Here is a 10,827-nt window from a genome sequence, read left to right on the forward strand (position 1 = left end):
CTTTAACTGGACTGGCAGAGATTAAGTAAGCCCAACTGAGACCACACATGCAAATACATGAGCGCGTGCAGGTACTCAACAGCCTGGAAGCAGGACCGCATACTTACGTATTGACAGTTTGATGCCACTGGATGGAAACTTAACAGAAGACAGTACAAAAGAAAAGTCCAAACTGACTTTATACACCTCCACATACCCCTTTTTAATATGTTACTTTGCACTGTGTACATGAAAACCAAAAATAAACAAAAGGAACTTTAGCCAAACTCCCCTTCCTCCTCCAGCTTTATTGATAGTTTAAAATTACATTTTCTATGTTCTAGGACTTCAATTGCTTTTACCATTTTACTTTAAAAACTGATTACAAGCAAATGAAACTCAGTTGCCTAAGTGATATAGTATACAAAAATAACATCTTGATTTCTGTGAAAATGCATTTATTTGCAACTCCTGAATAGCTCCAAATTGTATATGCTATGAGCACTGATGTCTGGGTTTCAGATTTACTTTGAAATATTTATTCAAAACCTTCCCATTACGTTCTGTATCTCCAACATGAACATTCATTGACTGAATTACTGTTACTTTTAAGTTTATTCCTGATTTCTCTCTCTCTCTCTCATGGCCATTAACAGGCATGTGCATCTTGTTTATTTACTCCCACGCAGCTATATGCTCTAGGTAGGGCCTGATACAGATATTACTTGGTGTTAACAGCTACTGAGGTCAGACAATCCAAGGCCATTGTAATAAAATCAAAGTTATGAGGAAGTTTAGACACTTCCAGAATTTCTTTCCTCCTGCATAGGATCACTTCCATGTAACCCAGAGAGGGTTTGCTGGTCTGACTCAACTCTTCCCACTCATCAATCCCTATTCACCAGTGGCATGGAAAGGGGGTTCTTTAACAAAGCATTATACATAACACCTCTACCAAACTAAACATAAACATTTTTGTAGTTAAATGCAGAAAGTTGATTTTTCCACCCCTTTCCTCCTTTTACACTGCAAGTAAAGCTCACTGGCCTGGGAGTAGCCTCTATCTGCCAACCTTTGGCCAGTGAAGAGGATTCAGAGAAAAATAATACAACCATCAATCAGAAAAAGGAGGGGCGACAAAGGAAAATAATTAGGCTGTAGCTTCAATTGTGCATTCCCGTGCAAGGTGCCCTGACTCGCCGCAGCGATAGCAGTTGACTTCACTGGTCTTGCTGCAGTTGATGGCTACATGGCCAGTTTCACCACACCTGGAAAAAGCAAAATGATTTTATCAAAACCATCCAGAACAGTTACTCAGAAAAGCAATCCTACTCTGTCAAGTACATTATCTGCTTAACTTTCATGCAATGCTAGTTCCACACTCAAGATTCCTGCTCCAGTGTTCCAGAGCTCTTTGACATTAGGCAAGTTTCTGTCTTCACCAGAGCCAGGAACTGTTCCCCAACTGATCAATTTGTATTAATTGCCATATACGCCAAATCCACCCTACATCAAATAGAGATTTATTATTTTATTTTTTTGGAAGTGTGTCAGGTTTTGCCTGCTCTGATGCTTCTGTCTGCAGTTTAGCCTTGTTTTGAGAACAACTAGTTTTAATTCAAATGGACCATGTTCCTTTTCCTTCCTCCATAGAAGGGAACCTTGGTGGGGGTGAAGCATACCACATTCAGGAAGATGCTGTTTCTGGTATAAGCCTGCATTCAAAAACCAGACAGCATTTTGAAGCTGCCATTTCAAACTGATTTAACATTTGCTTCTATGTGCAGTTCCTGTAACTAAGGCATCTTAAGCATAATTCCTGCTAGGGCTGGCTGTGCTGGTCCGCCAATTTGTAAAGCTGGAGTCTACTAGTGCCAGCATAAGATACAGGGTACCCAACTCTAGTTTACGTTTGCGCTATAGGCAAGTACCTCCCGTTACCTTCTGCAAAGAGATATGTCCCTTTCTCCTGTACAGATTAAGTGATTTAACATCTGCATTGTTCTGGCCACCTAGAGATGCACATCATTCAATCTATTACTTGACTTCACTAATAGGTGTTCTAACTCTTAGTTTTGAGTAATAGTAGATAACCATTTAAAGAAACAAGCTACCAGTCAAAGCTGAAACTTCACTGCCTAACCAAAATCAGACACATAATGCATCTGTCACTTACAGTATATTTTGCAGTTGCCTCTTGTCAGTTCTTACCTATAGCATTTCACTTTGGTGCAGTCTTTTTGAATGTGTCCAAACTCTCCACAAGAATAGCACTTCTGCTCATCTGCATGGTCACAGTCACGAGCCAGGTGGCCAGGTTTGCCACAGTTGTAGCAGCACTGCTCTCTCTCCCTCTTCGGCTCCTTGCAGTCCTTCGCAATATGGCCACCTCTACCGCAGTTATAGCAGGCTTCCACAATAAGAAAAACATACCAAACAAGACTATAAAACCTTGGTAACAGGAGATGTAGCATGCTTCTAATGAAGGACACACAGAGCTTGTTTCCAGTGACACTAGAAATCAGTGTACTGTATCCTTTCCTTCAACCACAGATCTCTGTCCATGTGACTGAAGAGATAGAATATTTAGTGATACTTACCATCCTCCTGAAGATCACAGTCCTTGGCAAGATGGCCAGACTCACCACAGCGGTAACAGATGTCCGGGAGAGGTGAAGACATGAACTGGAAGCCTGCTTGAAATGGGTAACAGGAGGTAAAAAAAAGGCTTAAGGATTAAGTTAAGAATATTCTTAAGAGTTAATCAAGGACACTGCCAGCTGAACTGACAAGTTAATTTCACTCTGAAGCCCCCTGCAATATTCTTATGCAATGTTAAGAACCAGCAAAATCTATTACTGATTTGTGTCCCAACTTCTCCAGACTAACAAATCCAGCTTTACACACCATTCAGAAGTCAGCTAAAGGTCTTACTGTAAAAGTACTGAAAACCACAGCCATCAATCACCTCTGCCACGGCTTCTCATCCCACGACCACGGCCAATTCCAGAAGGGCATTCCCGAGCCCAGTGGCCAGTACGTCCACACTTGAAGCATTCGTTGCTGCTCATGGCTGCAGATTACCTGCCTGAAGAAGAAAGGCATTTTTAGAACAGCTTCCCCCTCCCCATCCAAAGGCTACATCAAAATAAGAATCAGAGGCTTCCCACCCTCCCAGCAAAAGCAATTAAAACCAAGCAGGACTTCTGGTTAACTTAATACTTTATTTTACAATACCTGATCATGACTATTAAAACACTTGCTTGGAGCAAGGCACCTTTGAACAACCAAAGAAACAGTGTACTACAGATCTTTTCCTCTGATCAGTTCTTGTAGCCAGCCTTCGCTTCAACAACTTACAAAATGCTTAAGAGCAGAGAAAAAAAACTAGACCCCTTTAAATACTGTCTTCCCAGCCTTACTGTTGTTCTCTTTCAGTAATGCACCTTTTTCCTTATTCTGCAGAGTTAAACTCCAAAGCCAGCTCCTTATCTCTACAAATTGTTTCTTCCTGATAGGTTACGCTTTCTCTTGAAGTATCTGGCTGGCAGCTACTACATTTATTGAGTAATCAAGCTTCATTCTGGAAACTAATTGTAAGAATAGGCAGTATCAAACCTAAACCCTTGAAGAGCATATTAGCTTAACACTTGACAGCTTAAGTTCTTTTATGACCTAAATAGCAGTTAAAATCTGAGGAACAAGAACTACAACTGCAGTATATTAACCTATAGCTCACGATGCATACTTCCCTCCCAGGTTTACATGAAAAAAATGTTCAAGACATTTGGCTTCGCTAAAAGACACCAGATACTTGCCAGATATCTAATCTAGAAGGCTAACTTGGAAAACATCCGTAGAACGCTAGGGAAACATCAGTGAGGCATGCCTGTCAGACAATATAAACCACTTCTGCCCATATTGGGGAACAGAGGTATGCATTTCATTGAGCAGGAAAGTCAGTCTGCCACAGGTCACCGAAGCAGTGGTTAGGATGGGGTAGGTTAAGCAGACTGTGGTCACAGTACCGTAACTCCCCTAAGCCGTAAAAATTATGCAAGACTTCTAGAACTAGAAATAAAAGTACAAGGAAATTGAACGTTTGGAGTCTTTTTTGACGTGTGCTTGAAGACAAGTTTAAAGTACACTGGTTTAAAAATACACACGTCAAGCTTTGTTTTGAAGTCTCCTGAAGTTTAAATACTTCACATTCTCTCTCCCAATTCATTATTCTTAACCTAACAGATGTAGAATCATTATCTTGTATGTTTGGTCAGTTTACCTGACACCCCATCAACATAGTCGTCCCAAAACTCTACGATTTATTTATGTTACAGAATGATTCCCTCCCCTCCAAACCATCCAGCATTCCACACTACGAGGAACATTTGTGAGTTGCGTCTTAAAGAAAGCTACTAGGGAAGCAATAAGAACAACACATGCCCTCAAGAAGGAACCAGAATTGGCATCCTGAAGTTTAGATCTTAAATGTAGAGCGTATATCTAAACATGATTTTTTATTTAGAGTTATTTTTGAAGTACTCCAGTGTTGAACAAAGTTACTGTGGCTTTTTAGCCACCCTTCCCTCAAAACAGTTCCTCCTCCAATCATCTTCAGCATAGAAGTGACCATCCATCCCTTCCAAGCACAGTAGAATCCTGAGAATTCAAAGTACAAGAGAGATGAACTTTAGTATGCCACTTCTGTAACCCCACATCTACCTTCTAGCTGGACCAGATGACGGTATCTGCCCTTAAAATGAAGTTCTGCAATAAAAGGATGCAAGAAGATCTTAAACAGATGTTAACAAGAATAAAACAACTAGCTGTCTGAGCACTTGAGATATACTTAAGAGTTTACAGATAACCCAGTCTTCTCTGCCTCATCACAGCTTTCCAGATTTTAAACTATCTTATTACGACACCCAAGGGTGAAGAGCTGACTGCTATGGTGACAGCAGCTGGCACTCAGCACGCTATTGTTTATGCTGGTTTTCATAGCAACTATGTTGACACTGCAGGACAGGAAAAACACAAGCAAAGCCTTGTTTTCCACTTGTGTTTTTACTGCAGGAGCTGGGCTCAGGCACAATAGTTGACACTGCTTTTAATTTCAAGAGGGACAAGATGGGGTCTCTGAATTATATACCAAGACATACTCTTCACTCAATTTGCAACTCTCTTCGAAAAAGTCCTCACACTGAAACATTATAAAACAGCAATGTAAGACCTGTTAAAAAAAGAATAGTATGCCAAAGCTGTAGCAGAATTGCAGTATCTCTTTACAGATACTAACAACTACCAGACTTCAATTCCAAACCACAAACATGAGTGTGCAGCAGAAAGTGACAGGATTGAACACTGCCAGCAGTTACCCATACGAAGAACCCAACATAACCAGTTAGGCTAACATACAGTAGAAGACAATGTTTAATAGCTGAGCTAGACCTGCTTTAGATGCACAGTGGAAAAGTTCTTATACTAGGAGTAATGTGACAGCCTGTATGTAGTCCGTCAACCTTCCAGTCAGGGTCAGGATCTGTATGACAGACAAAAGCTCACTATTCGCTACCCAAAACAATCTGAAAAGAGAAGTTTTACGTCTGATTCAAAGTTGCTTCCTTTTTAACTGCTCCTTCAAGAGGAAAACCTGAAGTTTCTTTCCTCTGAAATGTAGCAAATTGACAAAGTTAACATTATGCAAACTGAGTTAAGAAATCTAAGTCAAACAACAGTCTCTGAGCAGCTATCCTTCAAGACTGAGAAATTAATTAAAAAACCTTTATATTCAGAGGGCCCTTACCCCCCGAACTCAGATTACAAAACACACTGTTGCATCTTCAGCTACCTTAAGTACATGAAAGGACCAAACAGTGTCTGGAATGTCTCTTCACCAGTATTTTAATGTTTAACTTCTGCATTCTTCCTGTAAAGGATCTGAAACTGAATACAAATTCACCAGCTAGAGGTGGATACCTCTGGCACTAGTTTTGCTTGCCCCACATTCCAAGAAGCCTTACACAGGACAAAATTCCCCACTCATGTAAACCATTTTAAAACACGATGCAAGGATTTAGTTTTCATATAAAGACAATAGCCACCTTTAAGGAGCAATATCCAGAAAAGGCTGGTTCAGAAGACAAGTCCTTAAATGGATAGCCTCCAAGCAGTTTGGACACCATCACATTTTTCAGCTACTTACAAAAGAAAAAAAAAAAATTAGTCCGGTAAAAGCCACCCAAGTTCAAATTCTCCTCTATTAGTCAATACTCCTCCATTTGTCATCACAGGCAAGTTTCCAGCAGTTTCTTTTATCTGTCAAGGCCACCTTAAGTCAGTCTTCTGCAAGACTACTTTTTAGTTTTCACGCAGTCACATCTATCAGTGTTTTCTGCAGCTCAAACGTGTCATACAAAGCAGCCTGCCCCCCAGCCCCCCTCCCCCAACTATACATCCCAAAACCAGATTTTTACCTCACCAGGAGAGGAAAAAAACTATGGCCTCATCTAGCATTTCTGATCCAGGTCAAATTCTATCAGATGTACTAAGCCACAGCCTCAGAGACTAGAGTCCCAAACTGGTGAAGAAACACAAGTCTAGTTGACTCAACCTTTACCTTTCTAGTAAAGGGAGATGGTAGGCACTTAGCCAAACTCCTTCTACAGAGCTCTGCAACTGCAGCTGAAGCTGAAACAAATCACCCTGCAGCAATTCAGCAAAACATTAAGAATGAATTAGACTTTGTTCTGTATGATTACCCTACTGCCAAAGATCATGGGCTGAGAACAGCTCAAAGATCCAAGTGAGAGGTGCCACCACAGTGGTTTCCTAGGTCAGCTCTGAAGGTTTTGAGTGCAGCTTTAGCACCAAACTTCAAAGTGACAAAGTTTCTTTGTGATTCTTCTGGTGATATGAGAAACTTTGAAGGCATGATCTTAGAATCATAGAATCATTAAGGTTGGAAAATACCTCCAAGATCATCAAGTCCAAGCCAACATCCCCATGCCTCCTAAACCATGCCCCAAAACTTCAAAGTTTCGTGTATCAAACTTGTAAATGGAAGATCATGTCTTTCTGTGCCTTTACAGTTAGTATGCATTCAAAACTTTTAAAACAGGAGAGGTGCTATTAATCTCCAGTATGCACACACAAGATTCAACAATACCCAGGTCTGTTTCAGTAGCCCATCTAAACATGATGATAGAAAGAACTACCACTAAGCTCCACTGCAATTCTCCTTATTTTATGGCTTTTAGCCTAGATGCCCTCTGAGGAAGAAGTTTGTTTTTAAAAATAAAACTAACTTGGGCTCCTCATAGTAGAAAAGAAGCTGAACTCCACCTCTAAGATTACTCACAATTCTTCTGGATACTAGCAGTTCCTTAGAAAGCAACAGCCCAGCCTAAGGGCATTTATCTTCACTATACTTACCAGGTGCTTTTATCTAGAAGTATCGCTTCCATTCAACATTAATAGGACTTCACTGCTTCAACCAAAGGACAGACTAGATAAAAACCACTGCTAATACCAACATACTTAAGAGCTCTTTGGCAAGCCAGCTAATTCAAAGAGGCAAATGTTGAGAAATCAGCAGTTTCTTCCCAGGCTGTTGGTGGCCAACCTACAACACCACACCTGAATTTGACAAGCCAATCTGAACATGGCAAAACCCCTAGGTAACAGCAAGCATAGCTTTGCTTTCCTGTAAGATTAAGAAATAGAAAGGCAGAATAGACTGCCAACAGAAGTGCTAGCATTTAGTTTCAAAAGAGAAGTCAAAATTTAAAGAGAAATGCTACCCGTAATGAGTTTTTATTTCCCCAAGAGCATGTTTTGTGAATTCTTGAACACAGGACACATGACTCTCACCAAAGCTACTCACTATTCAGCTGGTTGAATTTCCACATCTGTAACCTCAAAATATGCTACAGAAAGAGTTAGCAATGCTCCTGCCTCCAGCTCTTGTCCTCACTAATAAAGATACAAAATTAATTATTCTGACCACCAGGTAAGAACACCCCAATTCTGAAAGTAGCTTGAAACTTCAAGAAAACCTACAGATGTGGAAAGCCAAGCCTACGCTCCATTTGGGTCCCCTTAATACATTCCACAGGCAAGCTGATCCAGGAATGCTGAACATTAACTAGAACTCAAGAACTTGGATCCCTACTAAGTGGCCAGAAGCCAGGTCAAAGACATAATGACTTTGATTAGACTAGTAATTCTTGGATAGCTTTGTTGACACAAATCAGGAAGAGAGCAAAAGTTCATCAAAAAAGTGATTCTGTAGCACTTTCTACCTATCCACACTAGTTACACAGAGCAGGAGAAACTTTAGATTAACTATCAAATATGCACAGTCTGCCATCTTCCCCTTTTATTTTTTAACGCTATCCATATAAAGTTCTAAACTTAAAGAGAAGTAAACAACATCAGCACGTGCAAACTTTTTAACATAAAATTCAGTCCAGACATTAACAAAGTCCGTTAAAAAAAAATATGGTAGGTTAAGCCTGTAACGCTTAAGGTTGTTGCACAGCCCTGGTAAACTCATTTACCTTCTTCACTTTGAAGGCAAGATTGCTTCTCTAGGTAAGTGTGCATTAAAAAAACATGGACTAGGCAGCCCTAACGCTGCACGGCAATGAGATCTTATTAAGCGTCGAAATGAAAATAAAAACCCACTATTAAGTTTAATAATTCCTTATGACAATTCTGGATACTAAACGAGTAACAGCGGTTACTTGAGAACTACGTCTGACAGGAACTTAAATACAAGGCTGTTCCACTAGTCCGTGATCTGTAGATGTCACAGGCTATTTTTCCTATCCATTTATAGGTCACACTTGGATTTGGAGCAGGCCACCATCCGTGCCTGTGGTCGGAGACAAATAGTTGCAACACCTCGACCCTCTTGTCTCTTGCGGAGCCTCACACGTGGGGCAGCCACGTGGTGAGCCCCGGCCCAGGCCCCGCTCAGCCACTGAGAGGGGCGGTTTAGTAAAGATTAAAAAAAAAGAAAAAAGAATAACACACCTTTATTTCGGCCACTTTCCGCCCAGTCCCCGGTCTCGCAATATCTTCTACCAAAACTCGCCGCAACCGCCCGCCCCCAGGGAAGCCAGCCGCACGCCGCGGCCGGAGCACGCCGTTTCCCCTTCCCCGGGCCGGGCGGGCGAAGCCTTACCCCCGCTTCCCCGCCACGCGGGTCTACCCGGCGGGACACGTCGTCAGAGCCCCGGCCGGCGCGGTGGATCAGTAGGAGGCCGCTCCCAGGCAGCGCCCGGCCCGACCAAGCGGGTCGGGACAGCCCGCCCCCGCCCCAGCCTCCCTTCCCCCAGCGCAGCGCAGGCTGCCTCAGCGCCGCCCGGAACCCGCCAGCGCCTGACTCACCCGCCGCCCCGCCGCCACCGCCCGCCCCGCCGCGTCCCAGTGTCTCCCATCCGACCCCCACCTCCGACCCCCGGGCCTGGAATCCGCGCCCCAGCCCCGGCGGGTCGGCCGGCGCCACTTTCCCGCGCACTAGGCCAGAATCCACCAGCGCCATCATCGCTCCGCACTCTACCTTCGCCCCCGGCCCCAGCAGCTATCCCCGCCACCGGAGCCGGCTCAGCGGTTACCTGCGGCCCTCGGCCCCGCTGCGGCAGTACCCGCCCGGACGACTGTAGGCCCCGCTGGCTCCGGCCCTACCCGTCCGCTCCCGGCTCCTTCTGCCTGCGCCACACGCGGTTTGCACACGGCCCCACGCACTCTTCCCCCACAGATCACCCCGCCCCTCCCTACTACTCTGCGCACGGCTCACTGGAGTCTACCTTTCAACCAATGGACGCAAACCGCTTTTCCGGCTGGCCAATGGGAGTTACGGTCGGGGGCATCCAACCATGGCAGTCGACAGGTGGGAGTGACCCGCCTAGCGGGGCTTTCGGCGGGGCAAGGGGGCGGGTAGCTAGCTGACTTGTCTGTCAGTCTGTCTGTCCGTCCGTCCACCCCTCCGCGGGGCGCGTGCTCGGCCCTATGGCACCTCCCTGTCCTTCGTACCCTGACGCGCCAGCCAGGCGGCTCCGTACTGGGCGCCCCGGCGGAAGGCGCGGCGCGGGTTGCTCCGCCGGCCGCCTGAGGCGGGAGGGGAGGCCGGGCCGGCCCTGATGCGGCGGCGAAACGGCGGCTCAGGGCCGCCCTTTCTCTGTTCCCCGTATCCTCCCCCTCTCCGCAGTCTGGGTTAGATCCGGCGGTGCCGCCTCGGGAGAAGCGGCTGAACCCCCCGCAAAACCGAAGGCAACGGTGCGCTCCGTTCGGGGGTGCGGGGCAGGCGCGGAGCTGCCCGCCGCCGCCCCCGCCCGTCCCTCCCTGCGCAGCGCCACTCCGAAGGGACGGGCTCGTTCCCCGCTCCGCGCGCCGGGCCGGGCGTCCCACGGGCCTGGGGCTTGCCTCTCGGTGACCCTCCCGTTCCTGCACGTCCCGGCGAGGCTTCTACTGCCGCCGCTCCCCGTCCCCAAGCAGCCTCCTTCCCCCGCCGGCGGCGGGGTTTTCCCGGCCTCCCTCCTGCTCCCCGGGCCGCCCTGCCGCAGGCGCTGTGTGGGGCGCCTGTGCCGCCGGTACCGCGCCGGGGCAGGGGGCCCGGGCTAACTACCGGGCTCGACCCGCCGGCAGCGGCCGCCTGCTGGCCCTGCAGCCGGGCCTGAGCGGCGGCGGCCATCTTGACAGGCGGGCTTGGCTCCCGTCCTGCTGGTAGCACTAGGAAATGGTGGACACGGGGTGGGTCAGGCTGGGGCTGGTGGTGGCCGCCGCGAAGCAACCGCTGGTTCTTATCAGGCGACTCTGACTTCGTTAGTGCCGAAGAGGACACGG

General features: G+C 46.1%; 1 protein-coding gene across 9 annotated transcripts; it reads right to left on the bottom strand.

Annotated features, from left to right (window-relative positions):
• Positions 1-173: 173 nt before the first annotated feature.
• Positions 174-9,746, bottom strand: CNBP (CCHC-type zinc finger nucleic acid binding protein). Of its 9 annotated transcripts, none has more exons than XM_064454338.1 (6): positions 9,600-9,736; positions 6,081-6,173; positions 2,948-3,067; positions 2,580-2,675; positions 2,191-2,392; positions 174-1,247 (listed from the first exon to the last, which is right to left on the bottom strand). In XM_064454338.1, exons 3-6 carry the CDS (start codon positions 3,048-3,050, stop codon positions 1,130-1,132), a joined length of 519 nt encoding a protein of 172 aa, XP_064310408.1. In that variant the 5' UTR covers positions 3,051-3,067; positions 6,081-6,173; positions 9,600-9,736; the 3' UTR covers positions 174-1,129. The 9 variants fall into 9 exon arrangements, with proteins under 9 accessions (XP_064310408.1, XP_064310413.1, XP_064310415.1 ...); XM_064454343.1 differs by having other exon boundaries at positions 2,580-2,672; positions 9,600-9,734; XM_064454345.1 differs by lacking the exon at positions 6,081-6,173 and having other exon boundaries at positions 2,191-2,389; positions 2,580-2,672; positions 9,600-9,746.
• Positions 9,747-10,827: the final 1,081 nt, after the last annotated feature.

This window comes from Phalacrocorax carbo, chromosome 6 (assembly GCF_963921805.1).
Source record: "Phalacrocorax carbo chromosome 6, bPhaCar2.1, whole genome shotgun sequence".
In the NCBI taxonomy this organism is placed as follows: Eukaryota; Metazoa; Chordata; class Aves; order Suliformes; family Phalacrocoracidae; genus Phalacrocorax; species Phalacrocorax carbo.

Coding starts and splice junctions, on each gene's coding strand:
- CNBP (XM_064454336.1), bottom strand. CDS start 9,529: ATGATGGCGCTGGTGGATTCTGGCCTAGTGCGCGGGAAAGTGGCGCCG. Junction 6,174..9,015: donor GGAAAGTGGCCGAAATAAAG/GTGTGTTATTCT, acceptor TTTTGTAAGTAG/CTGAAAAATGTGATGGTGTC.